Genomic DNA, 19,881 nt, shown 5'->3' on the forward strand with positions numbered 1-19,881 from the left:
CCCATGGTAGAGGGGGGTCTCATCCCCACTAAGCCCCATAGTAGGGGGATTGAGTCCCCATTAAGCCCCATGGTAGAGGGGGTCTCATCCCCACTAAGCCCCACAGCAGAGGAATTCAGTCCTCATTAAGCCCCGTGGTGGCCCTGGTAGCTCAGTCCCCGTTAAATCCCCCAGGTACCACTGCCCTCTCCACGTCTTTTGCTCCCCTCCGCCCCTGCCACACGTCTACACCAGCACCAGGTCTCCCTCCTGCAGGGAACCCCTGCGACTCCAGCACTGGATGAGGAAAAGGAAATTAGGGCACAGGGACCACACAGCCGGTGGCAAAACAAGTGGAAATATTAAACTGAGAGACAGGCAGAGACAGGAGCAGTGGCACACATGATATAACCATACAGAAAGCGAGCGGGAGGCGCATCTGGGACTGATTAGAGGTTTGGGTGGGGGGTTTCCTTTTCTTTCTTTTGAATTTTTCTCTTCAATAAAATTGCCCAGACTGGTCCAGTACGACATCTTCAACCTCACAGGGACGCACAGCATGAAAACGCCCCCGGAGCAGGGCTGCGAGGGGGGTTATTCCCAGCACGCTCCCAAAGCTGCGGACAAGGAGCTCTGCGGCACATGCCAGTGCTGCTGCGTTGTGCGAATGGCTCAGAGAAAGCGGGGCCCGAGGTGTGTGGGAGGGTTTGCTGGACAGGACGGGGTTTTCCTGTGGCTGCGTTGCTGCCTGTGCAATATTCAACACCCAGCACCAACGCCACTGGCGCTCCGGCCTCTGGTGCCCGGCCAAGGGGGAGCTCCCTGACCAGCCCTGCTGCCCGCGCACCAGCGGCAGCTGCAGAAGGGTCAGGCAGCAGCTCCCTGCCTGTGCTGGAGCTTGCGGTGGGAACAGAACGCCCCAGGATGCTGCAGAAGGCAGTGAACCCCCTGCTCGCCTCCGTGTCTCTGTGGAGAGAGGGGCAGCAGTGCCCAGGTGCATGGGGGAGGTCACCCCAGCCATGCTAATGTGCCCTGCTGGCTTTTTGGGACGAGGCACCTGCGTGGGAGTCACCCAGCGTGGAAAAACACCTGAGCTGGGGGCTCTGCCACATGGTGAGCCCCGTCCCGAGCCCCTGCCGGGAGAGCTGTACCCCTGTGCGCCCCAAAAGGAGGGGTGGGCAATGGGCAGGGAGGGGGACGGCAGGGTCCCGGGGGCTTGAGGGTGGCTGGGGATGCTGCAGGGGGGAGGGCTGCCTGGCAAGAGCTGCTGGGGTGGCTGCCCTGTGGCAGGGACGCTGGTAGACCTGCTACGCAGACAGGGCATCGCCCGCCACTCACGAGCGTTCGATTCCTTCAGAGCTGCCGGGACACCAGGGCTGAGTGTGGCCAGGCAGCGAGGTGCCCTCGTGCCTCGCTCAGCCCCTCCGCGAGCACAGGGATGGGCAGCGTGACCACAGGCTGCCAGGTGCCTGCGCCAGAGCGGGTCCCCGTCCCTGTCCCCTGCACAAGCACGTGGCAGGTGCCCCTGCACCCCAGGTTCCCAGGTTCCCCCGTCCCCGCACTGACCGTAGCCGCCGTCCTCCTCCAGGAGGCTCCGCACCCCCGGGGACGCGGGGCGGGGAGGGAGGAGGGGGAGAGGGAAATGTCGGGGGTGAAAGACACGAGGGGAGGAAGGACACTGCGAGGGGAATGGACACGGTGAGAGAGAAAGGAACCTGGCCCATCACTGGTTGGCAGGGTGGGACAGACGCAGCCTTGGCAATGGTTCCTTTACAGTTCTTGCTGGTGCTGGGTGTTCCGGTGAAGGAAGAGAAGCGCACGTGTTAACTGCGAGGGGAGCGCCTGCAACACCTTTCAGAGATGCACAAAAGAAACAGGAGCAAAGCTCCAAGGAGGCGAGATGCTCTTCTACACCTCTTGATCCACAAAAGGCTGAGCCTCTCCCTGCCTCCCTCCTCTGAGCCAGCTCCGTGCCACACCCTGGCTCGTGCTACCAGCCCTGTCCCAAAGGCCAAGAGCAGTGGGCAGAGGGCCTGGGAGACACAGGGTGCTCTCACCTCAGGTAGAAGAGCAGGTAGGCCTGCTGGCTCAGCACCACCTTGCGTTCATTCTGTACCAGCGCCCATCGCTAGCCTGAAGAAGAGAACAGTGTTGGGCTGCATCCGAGGACCTTCCAGGCCTGAAGAGCTGCATGAACAGTGCCCAGTGGCAGAACTCCACCCCACAAAACCCCCTGGTGGCCCAGAGGCAGGAAAGGGGATTTGGTGAACACAGCCTGTACCCCCCTTCCAGTGCTCCACATGGGCTGAACGCCCTCCTTCCTGCGCACTACAGGGACCCACGAGGACCCAGCAGCACCCAGCCCAGAGAACACACTGAGCTCACCTTCACGTAGCAGTAGTAGTGCCCCGAGTGGGACGAGAACCTGGAGTGCACCAGCACAGCACAGAGCTCGTACAGCGGGAGAGAAGACGTTGGGGACAAAGCCGGGAGAGGTGGAGGCAGTACATGGGATGGGGGATCTCTGGTCCAGTGCAGCTCAGCCACGCTTGGTTTTTCCAAGGAGCTTTGTGGTGCAGCGCAGCTCTGTGGCATCCTGGGTACGCAGGAAGCAGCATATGTCACCCCCAGCTGATGCAGCCCAAGTCACAGTATCAACTGCTGCAACGTCCCAGGTGGGAAAGCATCCTTGTAGATGGAAAACAGATCACAGGGCAAATCCCTCCAGATCCCCAACGCCACGGTTGGAGTCCCCCAGGCTCCCCTTGGCCACAGCTCAGATCAGTGCCCACTGGGACACCCTTGTAAAGTCCCCCAGGAGCAGCAGCGCCTGCCTGTGCACCGTTTTCTGCTCTGGCTTCATGCAGTCCCCATGGGCAGAGAGTGTTGAGCATCAAACAAAATAATGTCTCTCACGCTCTTTGTTGCATCCAGGCCGATGTGGGTGCAGTGTCCTTGCAGGTATCCTGAGAGACAATGACAATAGCATCCTATCCACTGAGATGCGAAAGATTGTGTGGGATGCAGCCACGGAGAAGGAGCTCAGGATCTTAGAGAGGATGAACAAAACAATTGGCTGGATAAGTTTTTAAGTCAAAAAGTGGAATATCGCTGACCAGGTGGATTGGTTCCTTGTTGCAAACTGTAGTGTTCATCACTTTCATAGAAAGGATCATCTTTTTGGTATTGTTTCGAATGCACAGTTTTGAAAAGAATTATGTTGCTAGAACAGGGGTAGATAAACAACATTGCTGTTATTCTGCCTTCCTTGTTATCCTGTGAGAAGAAGGGTCATGTGGACCTTTAGACCAGGATTTAGACCAGGGGACAAAAAAAAGCCACAAGCTGTTGCCTTCGGAGGCGTGGCGACCTGGTTCAGGAACGGCACGGCGACCAACCCCAGGCCGCACGGTCCATGAGCTCACAAACACCAATGTGGTAGATGGCAAATGGCGTTTGTTGATAAGTAACACAGCCTTATATAGCTTGGGTTTACGACGTCATTTCCGTCCGCTTACATCATGAACTAAACGCAACTGGCTACCCGGAGGGGGTCCTACCTTTCCGTACATCGCGAGATCTTCCGACCGCCGGGCCTTAGCTACCCACATTTCCCCTCTCCCTATGCTTAGCGAAATAGCCAAAAAATTATAAAATATAAAAATCTTAACAATATAAAATCTTAACAAATTTAAACAAATTAACAAATAGAAAAATCTTAACAAGTCTCATGCCATCACATTGGCTATTGCGGTGCGAACAGCAGTCTGGATTGGGGCTAGATGCTCTGCCTTCGCGACATGCTTGATCATGTCCACGATACTTGACCCCACCGGCAATGACCGCAGAATTTCTTTGGTTGCCGAGCTACACTGCTGACGCAAGCATTCTTCTACAACCAGGCCTTTTGCTTCCGCAGGCAGGCTCGAAGAGTCGACTGCTGCCTGGAGACGGTCCACGAATTGTGTGAATTCGAGTGGGGATATGTCGGCTTTTAACTCCATCCACCCCCACTTCCTCCTCCTCTGAGCTCGAGGCGGTTGTTGACCACCCGCCCCGACTAGTGTCTGAGCCGCAGCCGGAGCCCGACTGACCGGCCACTTCCGGGCCCCGGCCCCGCCCACTTCCCTTGCGGAGGGGCCGCTCCCTCCCCCTGGCTCGCCCCGCCTGCTGCTCGGAGCAGACGGACGCTCCGATTGGCTGATTTGTCCAGACGGACGCTCCGATTGGCTGATTTGTCCAGACGGACGCTCCGATTGGCTCTCCGCCCCTCGCTCGCACCACCCTTCTCTTCCACGTTCTCCTCCCCTTCACGCTCGCGCGCTATTCAATTCCAGCGCTTCCTCCCCGTTCCCGCCGAGAGCATTCCCCCCCCCCCGCCTTTCCCTCTCCCGCTCGGCGCCATCTTGGGGCGCATAAAGCGGCGGTTTCGCCGAGACCCCCTCGGGCCCTGGTTTCCCAGCGGCGCCCCCGGCCTCCTCGGCCAACCCACCCGAGAAGGACTCCGCTCGTTTCTGTCCCTCCGTAAGCGGGTCGGGGTTTAGAGGGACGTATCACCCTCTCGCAAACATTTAGACTCAGCATAATCATCACCACGTGGGGGGTGCAGAGTCCGCGTGGCCGCCCCGACCCCCCATCCCAGGGTGGCCGGCAAACAGTCCCTGGCCGCCCTCCAGGTCTCCTGCTCCTGCGTGGCCTCCTGCAGGGCCTGTACGACTTCCCCCCCACAACTTAAGGTTTTCCCCACAACCCGAGGACATCGCCTCCTCGGCTAACGCTCTGGTGCATTTATCCCGCACCTCGGGGTGGAGAGTATCCACCGCCTGGTCAATGACCCCAAGCTCTAAAAGCCTCGCAACTACGAGAATAAAATCTTTAGGCTTACAATCTGTCTTATATAATTGTGATACGACCTTTACAAGGGCTTCCATCCTCCTTGTGGGTCCGGGAGCGTCCTCCCCGCCGGGCTGGTCCTGCCGCACCGGCCGCCGTTCACCCGATTCCAAGCGGCTTCCCGACTCCCGGAGCTCCTTCCCGGGTTTAGGCACCACTTGTTGCCTTCGGAGGGCGTTGCCTTCGGAGGCGTGGCCACCACCCCCAGGCCGCGTGGTACACGAGCTCAAAGCACCAATGCGGTGGAGAGCAAATGGCGTTTGTTGATACGTAACACAGCCTTATATAGCCTGGGCTTGCGACGTCCCTTCCGCCCGCTTACATCATGAACTAAACGCTACTGGCTACCCGGAGGGGGTCCTACCTTTCCGTACATGGCGAGATCTTCCGACCGCCGGGCCTTAGCTACCCACAACAGGCCCTGCCTTTAGCAGAAAAGAGAGAGGATACTACCCACAAAACCTTGTATGGATATGAAGATCAACGTGAACGGCAATGGATTTTCACAAGCAGAAAAGAATCTGCTAACAATGAGACTGTTGCTGATATTGTGTTATCATTGTAACCAGAACGTGAGTTGGGAAAATAGAGGGGCAGAGGGCAATGCATAAGAGCGTGAGAAAGTGTTTCATTATCAGTAGAACTGTACTGTGTGAAAGAGAGAGGAGCTAGGAGGAATGTTGTGTTTCTACAGCACCTTAGCTTGAAGATGGGAAATATCCAGCTGCTTCTTTCTCCTCTCTCCTGGAACCTTGGCCACGTTCGAGAAGGAGGGGGCAGTAAGTGGCTGGAGCCAGACTCTATTTTTTGGGGCGATGTCAGGTGTGTATTCGATGGTATAAAGTCAAAGCCCCTCACAGCAAGGGTTGGGAGACCTCAGTCACGGGTGGATGCACTGCGTGATTTCCCAATTGCCTTTCCCCGAATCCACATGGCGAAAAAGAAAGCCACCCCCCAGCAGCTGTGGATCTGGATGATGTTAAAGCAATTGGTGATGTATTTCCCTGAATCACCGTACTTATTCTCTTAGAGTAATGATTAGACACGTTGCTTTTACCAGCTGTTACTGTTAACTTGTGATCAATCACTACTTGATCATTTGTCACCTTCCTTACTGTAATAACTTGAGTAAGACCTTGACTTCACACAGTTTGGGCCTTTATTACTATTTTTGCTGAAGGCTCCTGAGTATTGAAGAGTTTGGGGCTCTTGCGACGGTTTCTTTTTCTAAGAGCTCCTTGATTTCATAGAGTACTTGAGAGTCTGGGGGCTTGGCTTCACATCTCACTTAGCCAGCCTCCAGCAACCCTCTCAACAAAGTCCTTGCTCGAGGAAAACCTCCCAGCTGACCCGCAGGAACCTGCCTCAGAGAGTTGAGGCACAGCAGTGCCTTCCTGCCCTGTCCTGCTCTGCAGACAGGAGGAGGCAGGAAAGCAGGGAAGCAAACTGGACCTGCAGCCGCTGAGCCCTGCTCGGCCCACCCTGGGAGCTCCTGCACCAGGCAGATGCGCTCGCATCAAGACAAAGTGTGAGCGGCAGAGGAAAGGCACGTGGGCAGCAGGTCCCAGAGCCCAGCAGGATCCGTGATACGGGCAGCAGGTCCACGGTCCGTGATGTGGCAGCATCAGTGCTGCCAGCAGCAGGTCCTAGAGCCCACCAGGACCAACGGGGAGACAGGGACGGTGTGGGGGGAGATGGGGACGGGGAGATGGGGGAGACGGGGACGGGGTGGGCAGGAGCTCAGAGCCGATGGCTCAGACTGGCTTCCTTGGCAGGATGCGTATTGCTCCAGAAGAGATGCCTGTTCTTCAGGTGCTGGAAGGGAGAGACAAGCCTTTTCCAGTCCCGCTTCAGTTTAGATTTAGTCTTCTTCACCTGTGCAAAGGCAGGAAGGGTCCTGGGGTCAGAGCACAGGGTGCACTGTCTCCCAGCAGCCCGCTCCAGCGCGGGATGCAGCCAGCACCCACCTTCCCTTGGTCGAACTCTCTGTCCCACTCATCAATGACCGTTGTCTTCTGGGACCGTGTGGCATCGTGAATGGCGTCTTGGCTGATTGCAGACGTCTCTCCCTCCCAGGTCAGCACTGCAGAGCGGCAGGGTCAGCCGGGAGCAGGGCACTCAGCAGGGAGCACCGTGCCGTGCTTCTCTGCAGGGTCCCTGCCCCAGCCCAGCAGCCGCAGAGCTGCCTGTGCTGCTCCTGGGAGAGCCCTGGCCCTGACGGAGCATGGAGGACTCGAGGCAGGGCACTCAGAGGGTTGTTTCCCACCCAGACAAACAGGGATTACCTTCTTTGCCATATGCCTTGTCCACTGAGTCCTTAAGAAGGTTCTTCAATACACTGTATGCTTGGTGGCTCCCAGGTGGTGAGCTGGCCCCATGGGCTGGCCTGGGGCTCTGGACACCCGTGGAGAGCCTGGCTCCATCGCCACCCTGGTGCTGCCGGGTACATATTGCTGCGAAACACACAGAAGGGGTGAGGAAAAGCCACTTCTAAGGCGGATCTTATCCCAGGAAATGCCGTTTGGACTAAAAACGTCGGCACTCGTAAGACCGCTCCTTGAATCCTGGGTTCTGTTCTGGGTCCCTCACCACAAGAAGGATGCTGAGGCTCTGGAACGAGTCCAGAGAAGAGCAACAAGGCTGGTGAGGGGGCTGGAGAACAGGCCTTATGCGGAGCAGCTGAGAGCGCTGGGGGTGTTTAGCCTGGAGAAGAGGAGGCTGAGGGGAGACCTCATTGCTCTCTCCAACTACCTGAAAGGAGGCTGTGGAGAGGAGGGAGCTGAGCTCTTCTCCCAAGGGACAGGGGACAGGACGAGAGGGAATGGCCTCAAGCTCCGCCAGGGGAGGTTCAAGCTGAACATTAGGAAAAAATCTTTCACGGAAAGGATCATTGGGCACTGGAACAGGCTGCCCAGGGAGGAGGTTGATTCACCTTCCCTGGAGGTGTTTAAGGGACGGGTGGACGAAGCGCTGAGGGACATGGGTTAGTGTTTGACGGGAATGGTTGGACTCGATGATACGGTGAGTCTTTTCCAACCTGGTGATTCTACGATTCTATGATTCTATGGCCCAGGATGCTTGGGGACACTGGGGCCTGTCCTGGGCAGGGAAGACTGAGGGCTAAGTCTTCACCCCAAGTCTGGGGGTGAAGCCCTCACGGTACAGCTGGTCAGCTCTCCCGCACGACGGGCATGCAGGCCTGTGGTCAGCACCACGGGTGCTTCCAGGCAATTGTGGGGCCCAGCAAGCACTGGGCAGCGCTCTGAGGGGCTGCACGGGCAGACAAACAGCTGGCTTTCCCCTGCCAGGTGGAGGCACAGTCATACCTGAAGAGCTCTTTGAGGTGTGGACGCTGTTGGCACTGAGCTCCTTCGAGGCTGGGTGGCTGAGCTGTTCCTTCTGCTGGAACTGGTGGTGCTCCACCTCAACAGCCTCCGTGCAGTGCTGCTCCGGTGCCTGTGGCTCTGACTCAGCCCTTCTAGGGACAGGGAAGGCAGCGGGGTCAGCGGGTTCTAGGCCACAGCAGGAAGAGTCTCGGCTCCCCCCATGGTGACAGACACAGGACACCCACACCCCAGCAGGGGTGAAACAACCTCCATAGAGCTGGTGCTTGGGCTGGCTCCATGGCAAGGCTTGTCCCACCCGTGGAAAGACAAAGCACACCCAACCACAGCCCAGGGAGCCTGACTTCAGGCTGAGCAGACGCGTGCAGGGCTTTGGCATGACCCTAGTGCCTCACCTGCCCGAGGACAGAGCCCCAGAAGAGCCCACTGGTGATGCCGTTTTCCTTCTCTTCCTCTTTTTCTTCCTCTTGTGCTCTGCAGCCAGCTCCTGGCAGCCTGGCTCTTCCTGGCCACTACTGGAACTCCTTCCTGACCCATCCCCAGTGAGGGACACCGAGTCCTCGTGTGTGCGCCTCTTCTTTCTGGGCGGGCTGGAGGTGTCGTCTTTGCCATTAACACATTGAGCACGAGGGCCGCCGTCTGCGCTTTGGTGATGCCTTTTCAGAGGAGAGCTGAGGACCTGAAGGGCTGGTAGTTTAGAGGAAGGCTCTTCTGTATTCAGCAGGCTGAGTGCAGATGAAGGTGTGCTGAAGGACAGGAAAAGATACAGATATGGTGTTAAAGCCAGGTCCTGAGCAGGAGCCCCTCTTTGCCTCACCAACCCAAGATACTCAAGCACAGCACTGCACTGCTGCCACCTCAGCCACAAAATCTGAATTAGATCCTGCTCTAGGGCAGCAGCTGCAAGCGCACACGATGACCTGCCCCGTGCCCACAGCACACGCTGTCCCATGGGGGACTGGGAAGGAGCGAGTGTTGCTGCAGCATGCGCTGATGGCAAAGGTTACAAAGGAAAACCCAGAGCAAGACCTAAACCAGGCTGGTGCCTCCTGATCCCAGGGGACACCAGGACACGGCGAGGGCCTGCAAAGCTCCCTCCCACCCTGTGCTAACAAAGACACCGTCCTGCTTCTGGGATCCAGAGCGAGCCCTGCCGGCCCAGGAGAACAGGAGGGTCAGCTGCCGTGCCAGGCAGTTGCTTCACAGAGTATCTGAAGATTGCTACTGGCTCTGCTGCCTGGGAGCAACCAGCATGGCTTACCTCAACTTGCCAGAAGGCTGGGAAGCAGAGTCAAAGTGGCTGGGTTGGATCTACTCAGAAGGCCGGGGGTGAGGTTGTGTGTGGTGCTCATCTTCGCTCACTGCCTGTGGTGTGTTGCCCTGTAGTTAAGGACAGGAATAAAAACCGGGTAGTCTAAAGAAAAGAGGATTCTGTGACCCAAAGGGAGAAAACCGAAAAGGGGAGCCCAGAGAAAGGGGAGGGGGACAGACAGACTGGGTGAAGGAGGTGGGGCGTGGTACAAGAATCAAAGTATTTTCAGTTAGAAGGAAGGAATGACTGAAGGAAGGAAGGAAGGAAGGAAATCTAAAGTACAGAAACCGCAGCACACCATCCTGAGCCTTGGCCATGCAGCAGCACCCAGAGAGCTGGACCCACACTGCTGTCCAGGGAGGAGGCATCTCCACGTCTCTCCAGCTGCCACCCCTGGCCAAGAAGGCAGGAGCCATTTTGTTGCCTTCACCGAGGAACGTGAATAACAGCGAGGGCCTAGCCCCACACCCCAACCCACAGAGAGGGCAGAGCGACTGCTACAGCTCTGGAGCTGAGGGGCCCTCCCCACCCACCACCGGCTTAGCAAGACACCCAGCAAGATCTACACTTGTTCCCAGCACAAGCCACACTTTAGAAGTCACAAGGCACCTACTGAAGACTGTGCAGAAACTCAGACTCACCTTTTTGGTACAGAGTAACAGGTTCTTGGCTGGTGGTGGTGATGTGAAACTGCTCCGCTCCATAGTGCCACCGGTCAACAGTAACTCCTTCAGTTTAAGCAAACTGGAGCTGTGAGGAAGAGCTGGCTGAACTCCAGGGACCGCAGAGAGGTGCTCTCTGGGCTCCTGAAGCTGCTTGGATGAGGTGTGCGGCGCCTTGGACGCAAAATACTGGGGCAGCTCCACTTTGGCCTCTGTTGCTTCTGTAGTCCTGCAGTCCTGAATTCTACGTCCAGAAGGCAGGTGCCGGGTCTTCTTGGGCCTCTGGGCTGCATCGTAAGGCCGAAACAAGTGCCTTTTCAGGATGTTGCATTTCATTTTGAACGATGAGGCCAGATTCTGTAGCAGCTTCAGTGGAAGTCTAGCATTTGGCACATTTGCTAGCGTGCTGAGTGTTCTACAGGGCACAGAGACCCCAACCTCCTCTGGCTCAGACAGCTTCATGGCTGGCTGCGCCTCTGGCTTCTAGATAAAGGGAGAGACAAAAGGTCAGTGAGAATTCAAGGGGCCCAGCTCACCCAGGAACCCTTGGCTCAGCAGGGTCCCTCCTGCAAACAGTTCTCCCTCGCACCCACCTTCCTCCAAAGCTGCAGCCCCTGCCCTGGCTAAGTGGACAGAGGGGCAGCGGCTCCCAGGAAGGGACCTTCGGGACTCACCTGGCCCATCACTGGTTGGCAGGGTGGGACAGACGCAGCCTTGGCAATGGTTTCTTCACAGTTGGTGGTGCTGGGTGTTCTGGGGAAGGCAGAGAAGCGCATGTGTTAATTGCGAGGGGAGTGCCTGCAACACTTGTCAGAGATGCACAAAAGAAGCAGGAGCAAAGCTCCTAGGAGGCGAGATGCTCTTCAGCTCCACCTCTTGATCCACAAAAGGCTGAGCCTCTCCCTGCCTCCCTCCTCTGAGCCAGCTCCGTGCCACACCCTGGCTCGTGCTACCAGCCCTGTCCCAAAGGCCAAGAGCAGTGGGCAGAGGGGCTGGGAGACACAGGATGCTCTCACCTCAGGTAGAAGAGCAGGTAGGCCTGCTGGCTCAGCACCACCTTGATGTTGGTGGGGCGAACCACGTCATCGTTCATTTCGTACCAGTGCCCATCGCTAGCCTGAAGAAGAGAGAACAGGGTTGGGCTGCATCCGAGGACCTTCCGGGCCTGAAGAGCTGCATGAACAGTGCCCAGTGGCAGAACTCCGCCCCACAAAACCCACTGGTGGCCCAGGGGCAGGAAAGGGGATTTGGTGAACACAGCCTGTACCCTGCTTCCAGTGCTCCACATGGGCTGAACGCCCTCCTTCCTGCGCACTACAGGGACCCACGAGGACCCAGCGGCACCCAGCCCAGAGAACACACTGAGCTCACCTTCACGTAGCAGTAGTAGTGCCCCGAGTAGGACGAGAACCCGGAGTGCACCAGCACAGCATACAGCTCGTACGTTATAGGGTCCCCTTCGTTCTCCGACATGTAAGGTCTGATGTCCAAGAACTCGGGGTACGTCACGTCCTGCGGAGAGACGATGTCTCAGAAGCCCGCACAGCAGACTGCTTTCTTGCTGGAGCAGGAGCTCAGCTGTCCTCCGAGTCCCGTGTCTTGAGAGAGGAGGACTCACTCTCCCCAGGCAGAGGTCACGGTGAGCATAACACCAGGATGAGCTGAACTCCCACTGCACGGCTGGAGAAGGGCTACAGCACGGCTCGCACCGTGCACCTCCCACCCTGCGCTGGGCACAAGACCTCAGGCCAGCAGACAGCCCTGGCTCTGGAGTGCCAGGTACTCACCTTTGTGATTTTGCCTCCACTAACGCTGGAAAAGCGCTTCAGCGAGAGCGTCAGAACATTGGATGCTTGGTGGATGCTGAAGCGTTTGGTCGCTTGCACTTTGGTCTTGCACCTGCACAGGAAGAGCTCGAGCTGTTCAAGGTGTTTCACCACAGATGGAAGAGTGATTGCCAAGTGATTGCCAGCCCTGGCCAAGCAGCAAACCGCACAGAGATGCTGACGCCAGGCACTGCTTCAGGGCACCTGCTTACAGCCACATCTGCTGGCCCAGGTCCTCCTCACAAGAGGAGGAAGCTGAGGAGAGGCAGGTTCCATTGCAGGCTTCATAGACTCATAGAATCACCAGGTTGGAAGAGACCCACCGGATCATTGAGTCCAACCGTTCCCACCAGTCTCTAAACCATGCCCCTCAGTACCTCATCCACCTGCACCTTAAACACCTCCAGGGAAGGCGAGTTAACTACCTCCCTGGGTAGACTGGTCCATTGCAATGAGGTCTCCCCTCAGCCTCCTCTTCTCCAGGCTAAACACCCCCAGCTCTCTCAGCCGCTCCTCATAATACTTGTTCTCCAATCCCTTCACCAGCTTGTTGCTCTTCTCTGGACTCACTCCGGAGCCTCAACATCCTTCTTGTGGTGAGGACCCCAGAACTGAACACAGGATTCGAGCAGCAGTCTCACCAGTGCCGAGTACAGAGAGAGAAGAACCTCCCTGGACCTGCTGGTCACACCGTTTCCTATACAGGCCAAGATGCCCTTGGCCTTCTTGGCCACCTGGGCCACTGCTGGCTCATGTTCAGTCGCTGTCGACCAACACCCCCAGGTCCCTCTCCTCCAGGCAGCTTTCCAGCCAGGCTTCTCCTAGTCTGTAGCGCTGCTCAGGGTTGTTGTGCCCCAAGTGCAGGACGCGGCATTTGGCCTTGTTAAACCTCATGCCCTTGGTCTCAGCCCAGCAGTCCAGCCTGTTCAGATCCCTTTGCAGAGCCTCCCTACCCTCCAGCAGATCCACGCTTACACCCAGCTCCCATGGCCACATAGAGAAGCCCTCCCTGCTTCCCCTCGTCCCGCCAGAGCCCACACACTCACCTGTCACACATGTACGCATTGTCGTTGCACAGCATCTCTGGCCTCACAAATAAGTTCAGTGCCTGCTGGATACTGTCAACACCCTGCAAGGACAGAGGAGAGGTCAGGCCATGAATGGCCTGTCCACATGACAGCCTGGCTCCCTTCCGAGACGCTGGCCCCAAGAGACAACACAAAGCATGAACACAGAGCCACAGACTACACCGAAACCCACACCACGAGGTGCAGCTGCACTTGTCCCCTAACACCACAGAGCTTCCAGAGGAGTCGTGGCTCCTGCTGGCGCAACAGGCGCCGCTTTGCCAGACAGAGAAGGCAGCGCGACAACAGAATCTGCTTCCCTGTCGCCTGCACTGGGACTTGACACCAGCAGGCTAAGGAACCTTGAGGCAGTAACCGTGCAGTTGCAGGAACAGCCCCTCCGAGAGCCGAGCTCCTCCCCATCCCGACCCTGCCACAGTACCTCAATCTCCACCGTCAGGTCCAGGAAGGGTTCATAGGTGTCGGAGGGCGAACCGCACGCTTTGCACTTCACTGCAAAAGAAAAAGCCATGAGCACACCCTGACACAACGCCAGCACCCACCACCATCCCAGCACAGCGCAGGCAGTGCAGGATTCCCCCTCTCCGCCTTTGGGCATCGGGATTCACGACCCAGCAAGGCGGAAGGCCGGCAATTCCACATCGTGTAGGGACAGCAAGAGTTCCCATATAGCCAGCAACACAGGTTCCTTTGCTGGTGGCAGTGAGCTGGGGACCCACAGCCAACAGCTTTTTCCATCTCCACAGCAGGCATCGTGGCCCGCAGGGACTGCAGGATGGACCAGCTGCAGCTCCAGATAATTTACAAATAATAATTTTCCCCCAAGAGTTTTCCTGCAAATCTTTTTTTCAAAAATCAAAATTTCCCGCAAAGGCCTGGCAGCCAGCACTCACCACAGGACCGAAGGTAACCACCAAATATCTGATCGATCAGTGTTGTGGTCTGGGTCTGGCGATCCAACCTAGAGAGAGCAGCACAGGATCTCACACCGCCCCTCCGCAACGGCCACCCCACACGCCACCCCTGTGTCCTCAGGACACCTCCCCTGTGTGCTCTGGAGCAGGGGAGTCACAGCCTCTGTCGCTCTGCTCCCCCGTGGCAGAGCTCAAGGGGTGGAACCAGGCTGCTCCAAGCAGCAGAAGCCCCTGGCTGGAGCTCTGGGCTGGGCACTGCAGGCAAAGGCAGCGCAGCTGGCTCCAAGCCACCCTCGGGGACACGTTTGCCCCACAGTCCCCTCCCACAGGCACACGGGACCGGTGAGGGGACAGCAGAGAAGAGCAGCAAGGGCTGTCAGAGGCCCTACGTACTGGGTGCAGCCATTCAGGCAGGCTCTCTGCATTGCATCAACCGTGAAGCGCAGGAACTCGTGTGCGTCCTCCTGGCGGCCAAAGCAGATGTGCTCGGCAATCTCTGCAGGAGAGGGAGGAATCAGTCCCAGCAAAGGCATCAACACATGCAGTCCTTCCCGCCCTCCCATCCTCCCTTCTACCCTCCCTCAGGGCAGGGAATCTGGGGCTTGAGCCCCCTCAACCCAAACCAGATGTCACGCTTAGGCTGGCCGTGGGGGAAGCCCCACACAACCCCCGGCAGGCTCCAAGAGTCAGCTCCGAAGAGCAGCCTGCCAAGATCTGTCCCCATCTCAAAGATTCTGCTCCCGCATCAGTCACCGTTCCCCCGCACAGATACAAGAAGGGAGCGCAGCTATCCTTACCCTTGATGACAACGATGATGGCCACTGGCCGAATCGCACTGCCGCTGCTACCAAACACCCCGGTGATGTGGTGCTCCATGGCGCACAGCATGCAGAACTCATCTCGCAGGCCTGGAGCGGGAGAGAAGACGTTGGGGACAAAGCCGGGAGAGGTGGAGGCAGTACATGGGATGGGGGATCTCTGATGCAGCCAAGTCACAGCACCAGCCACTGCAACACCCTAGGTGGGAAAGCATCCACATGGATGGACAAAAGATCACAGGTACTCGCTTGGGAAGCCCACAGGATGGTCCCAAGAGCCCTAAGGACGGGGCCGGGGCCCCCCAGGCTCCCCTTGGTCACAGCTCAGAGCAGTGCCCACCGGGACTCCCTTGCAAAGTCCCCCAGAAGCAGCAGCGCCTGCCCGTGCGCCGTCTTCTGCCCTGGCTTCACGCAGTTCCCACGAGCAGAGACTGCTCAGCCCCCACGAAGCCAGCAGACCCCATCGGACCAGTCTTAGTCCTGCTTATGCCCAGCAGAGTCAGAGCCTTCGCAGACACAAGGATGCAGAGCTTGGGAACTCAGCTATGGCAGAGCTGGACACAGGAACGACCTCTCGATGGAGAAACGAGGCAGGAGGGAGCAGAGAAGGAGCATCCTGACACCCATAAACCCTTGCCAGAGCCAGGCCCCCCCACTCACAGGTTCGGCTGTGCTCCCTGGACAGCAGATAGTTGGCGAGCGGAGGCGTGTACGTCAGGCACTGGATGGTGGCATTAAGGAAGCAGGTGTTCCCCACGTTTCGGAGCCCAGCGCCGATGCGGTGGACCTGCTGCCACTTCAGGGAGAGCTGCCCCACAGGGCAAAGAACCCTCTGGGGCACACAGACCTCATGCCCGGGGAGGACATCCCCCGGGGGAGGAACCGGAGGAGGGTCCGGGAGGCTTCGCGCTCCGCCTTCCTGGCTCGACGGGGCGGAACCGGAGCCGAGCGAGTCGGCATCTCGATTCGGGGCGGTACCACGCCAGAACATCCTCGCTCCTCCTCTCGGGGCGGAGCGAAGGGGGAACTAGGGCAGGGGCTCCTCGCTGCTCCTCCCGGGGTGGATACAGAGGGCAGAGCCTCCTCCTCCCGGGATGGATACAGGGAGCGGGGTCTCCGCGCTTCCTCGCCTCCTCCTCGAAGGCGGGGGAGCTGTGGGCCCTCTGTCCCTCTCCTTTCGGAGTGGAATGAAGGTAAGACCTCAACTCTTTCGCGTACGTCGCGAGAAACCTCGCAGGGCTGGACGAGAGCGGGAGCTCCGCGCTCCTGCGTCCGTCCGCTCCGCCTGCCCGAGGCGGTGAGAGAGCGGGGGCTGCGCGGCCCCGGTGCCCTCCCGCGCTCCCATTGTGCGCTACGCGCGGGGGGCGTGGCCATCGCCTATGACGGAACCGGGCCGCGAGCTCCTGGCACCCGGCTCCCCGTTAGCCGCACCCAGTCCCCGCTAAGCCCCGTAGTGGCCCTGGCAGCCTGGTCCCCATTAAGCCTCGTGGCAGGGGAGGAACCGGTCCCCATTAGGTCCCATGATAGAGGGGGGGTCTGCTCCCCGCTAAGCCTCCCAGTAGGAGGATTCGGTCCCATTAAGCCCTGTGGCAGTGGGGAGCTGCTCCAAATAACGCCCTGCGGTCGGCTGACCGGTCCCTAGGAAGCCCCGTGGTGGGGGGATTGGCACCCTGTTAAGCCTCGTGATGGCCCTGGCAGCCTGGTCCCCTGTAAGCCCCCTGGCAGGGGACTGACTAGTCCCTATTAGGTCCCGTTAAGCCCCATAGTAGGGGGACTCAGTCCCTATTAGGTCCCATTAAGCCCCATGGTAGAGGGGGGTCTCATCCCCACTAAGCCCCATAGTAGGGGGATTGAGTCCCCATTAAGCCCCATGGTAGAGGGGAGGGTCTCATCCCCACTAAGCCCCACAGCAGAGGAATTCAGTCCTCATTAAGCTCCGTGGTGGCCCTGGTAGCTCAGTCCCCGTTAAATCCCCCAGGTACCACTGCCCTCTCCACGTCTTTTGCTCCCCTCCGCCCCTGCCACACGTCTACACCAGCACCAGGTCTCCCTCCTGCAGGGAACCCCTGCGACTCCAGCACTGGATGAGGAAAAGGAAATTAGGGCACAGGGACCACACAGCCGGTGGCAAAACAAGTGGAAATATTAAACTGAGAGACAGGCAGAGACAGGAGCAGTGGCACACATGATATAACCATACAGAAAGCGAGCGGGAGGCACATCTGGGACTGATTAGAGGTTTGGGTGGGGGGTTTCCTTTTCTTTCTTTTGAATTTTTCTCTTCAATAAAATTGCCCAGACTGGTCCAGTACGACATCTTCAACCTCACAGGGACGCACAGCATGAAAACGCCCCCGGAGCAGGGCTGCGAGGGGGGTTATTCCCAGCACGCTCCCAAAGCTGCGGACAAGGAGCTCTGCGGCACATGCCAGTGCTGCTGCGTTGTGCGAATGGCTCAGAGAAAGCGGGGCCCGAGGTGTGTGGGAGGGTTTGCTGGACAGGACGGGGTTTTCCTGTGGCTGCGTTGCTGCCTGTGCAATATTCAACACCCAGCACCAACGCCACTGGCGCTCCGGCCTCTGGTGCCCGGCCAAGGGGGAGCTCCCTGACCAGCCCTGCTGCCCGCGCACCAGCGGCAGCTGCAGAAGGGTCAGGCAGCAGCTCCCCGCCTGTGCTGGAGCTTGCGGTGGGAACAGAACGCCCCAGGATGCTGCGGAAGGCAGTGAACCCCCTGCTCGCCTCCGTGTCTCTGTGGAGAGAGGGGCAGCAGTGCCCAGGTGCATGGGGGAGGTCACCCCAGCCATGCTAATGTGCCCTGCTGGCTTTTTCGGACGAGGCACCTGCGTGGGAGTCACCCAGCGTGGAAAAACACCTGAGCTGGGGGCTCTGCCACATGGTGAGCCCCGTCCCGAGCCCCTGCCGGGAGAGCTGTACCCCTGTGCGCCCCAAAAGGAGGGGTGGGCAATGGGCAGGGAGGGGGACGGCAGGGTCCCGGGGGCTTGAGGGTGGCTGGGGATGCTGCAGGGGGGAGGGCTGCCTGGCAAGAGCTGCTGGGGTGGCTGCCCTGTGGCAGGGACGCTGGTAGACCTGCTACGCAGACAGGGCATCGCCCGCCAGTCAGGAGCGTTCGATTCCTTCAGAGCTGCCGGGGCGCCAGGGCTGAGTGTGGCCAGGCAGCGAGGTGCCCTCGTGCCTCGCTCAGCCCCTCCGCGAGCACAGGGATGGGCAGCGTGACCACAGGCTGCCAGGTGCCTGCGCCAGAGCGGGTCCCCGTCCCTGTCCCCTGCACAAGCACGTGGCAGGTGCCCCTGCACCCCAGGTTCCCCCGTCCCCGCACTGACCGTAGCCGCCGTCCTCCTCCAGGAGGCTCCGCACCCCCGGGGACGCGGGGCGGGGAGGGAGGAGGGGGAGAGGGAAATGTCGGGGGTGAAAGACACGAGGGGAGGAAGGACACTGCGAGGGGAATGGACACGGTGAGAGAGAAAGGAACCTGGCCCATCACTGGTTGGCAGGGTGGGACAGACGCAGCCTTGGCAATGGTTCCTTTACAGTTCTTGGTGGTGCTGGGTGTTCCGGTGAAGGAAGAGAAGCGCACGTGTTAACTGTGAGGGGAGCGCCTGCAACACCTTTCAGAGATGCACAAAAGAAACAGGAGCAAAGCTCCAAGGAGGCGAGATGCTCTTCTACACCTCTTGATCCACAAAAGGCTGAGCCTCTCCCTGCCTCCCTCCTCTGAGCCAGCTCCGTGCCACACCCTGGCTCGTGCTACCAGCCCTGTCCCAAAGGCCAAGAGCAGTGGGCAGAGGGGCTGGGAGACACAGGGTGCTCTCACCTCAGGTAGAAGAGCAGGTAGGCCTGCTGGCTCAGCACCACCTTGCGTTCATTCTGTACCAGCGCCCATCGCTAGCCTGAAGAAGAGAACAGTGTTGGGCTGCATCCGAGGACCTTCCAGGCCTGAAGAGCTGCATGAACAGTGCCCAGTGGCAGAACTCCACCCCACAAAACCCCCTGGTGGCCCAGGGGCTCGGAAAGGGGATTTGGTGAACACAGCCTGTACCCCCCTTCCAGTGCTCCACATGGGCTGAACGCCCTCCTTCCTGCGCACTACAGGGACCCACGAGGACCCAGCAGCACCCAGCCCAGAGAACACACTGAGCTCACCTTCACGTAGCAGTAGTAGTGCCCCGAGTGGGACGAGAACCTGGAGTGCACCAGCACAGCACAGAGCTCGTACAGCGGGAGAGAAGACGTTGGGGACAAAGCCGGGAGAGGTGGAGGCAGTACATGGGATGGGGGATCTCTGGTCCAGTGCAGCTCAGCCACGCTTGGTTTTTCCAAGGAGCTTTGTGGTGCGGCGCAGCTCTGTGGCATCCTGGGTACGCAGGAAGCAGCATATGTCACCCCCAGCTGATGCAGCCCAAGTCACAGTATCAACTGCTGCAACGTCCCAGGTGGGAAAGCATCCTTGTAGATGGAAAACAGATCACAGGGCAAATCCCTCCAGATCCCCAACGCCACGGTTGGAGTCCCCCAGGCTCCCCTTGGCCACAGCTCAGATCAGTGCCCACTGGGACACCCTTGTAAAGTCCCCCAGGAGCAGCAGCGCCTGCCTGTGCACCGTTTTCTGCTCTGGCTTCATGCAGTCCCCATGGGCAGAGAGTGTTGAGCATCAAACAAAATAATGTCTCTCACGCTCTTTGTTGCATCCAGGCCGATGTGGGTGCAGTGTCCTTGCAGGTATCCTGAGAGACAATGACAATAGCATCCTATCCACTGAGATGCGAAAGATTGTGTGGGATGCAGCCACGGAGAAGGAGCTCAGGATCTTAGAGAGGATGAACAAAACAATTGGCTGGATAAGTTTTTAAGTCAAAAAGTGGAATATCGCTGACCAGGTGGATTGGTTCCTTGTTGCAAACTGTAGTGTTCATCACTTTCATAGAAAGGATCATCTTTTTGGTATTGTTTCGAATGCACAGTTTTGAAAAGAATTATGTTGCTAGAACAGGGGTAGATAAACAACATTGCTGTTATTCTGCCTTGCT

General features: G+C 58.6%; 1 protein-coding gene across 3 annotated transcripts; it reads right to left on the reverse strand.

Annotated features, from left to right (window-relative positions):
- Window positions 1-6,023: 6,023 nt before the first annotated feature.
- Window positions 6,024-18,742, reverse strand: LOC138728884 (ubiquitin carboxyl-terminal hydrolase 17-like protein 6). 3 transcript variants are annotated; one of them, XM_069872570.1, is made up of 17 exons: window positions 18,669-18,742; window positions 14,816-14,926; window positions 14,412-14,514; window positions 13,998-14,065; window positions 13,526-13,596; window positions 13,063-13,145; window positions 11,978-12,089; window positions 11,562-11,702; window positions 11,207-11,307; window positions 10,865-10,943; window positions 10,170-10,673; window positions 9,478-9,596; window positions 8,612-8,962; window positions 8,199-8,350; window positions 7,158-7,325; window positions 6,840-6,955; window positions 6,024-6,747 (listed from the first exon to the last, which is right to left on the reverse strand). In XM_069872570.1, exons 2-12 carry the CDS (start codon window positions 14,904-14,906, stop codon window positions 9,528-9,530), a joined length of 1,422 nt encoding a protein of 473 aa, XP_069728671.1. In that variant the 5' UTR covers window positions 14,907-14,926; window positions 18,669-18,742; the 3' UTR covers window positions 6,024-6,747; window positions 6,840-6,955; window positions 7,158-7,325; window positions 8,199-8,350; window positions 8,612-8,962; window positions 9,478-9,527. The 3 variants fall into 3 exon arrangements, with proteins under 3 accessions (XP_069728671.1, XP_069728670.1, XP_069728669.1); XM_069872569.1 differs by lacking the exon at window positions 18,669-18,742 and adding an exon at window positions 15,497-16,298 and having other exon boundaries at window positions 8,199-8,347; XM_069872568.1 differs by lacking the exon at window positions 18,669-18,742 and adding an exon at window positions 15,497-16,298.
- Window positions 18,743-19,881: the final 1,139 nt, after the last annotated feature.

Source organism: Phaenicophaeus curvirostris, chromosome 19, assembly GCF_032191515.1.
Source record: "Phaenicophaeus curvirostris isolate KB17595 chromosome 19, BPBGC_Pcur_1.0, whole genome shotgun sequence".
NCBI lineage: Eukaryota > Metazoa > Chordata > Aves > Cuculiformes > Cuculidae > Phaenicophaeus > Phaenicophaeus curvirostris.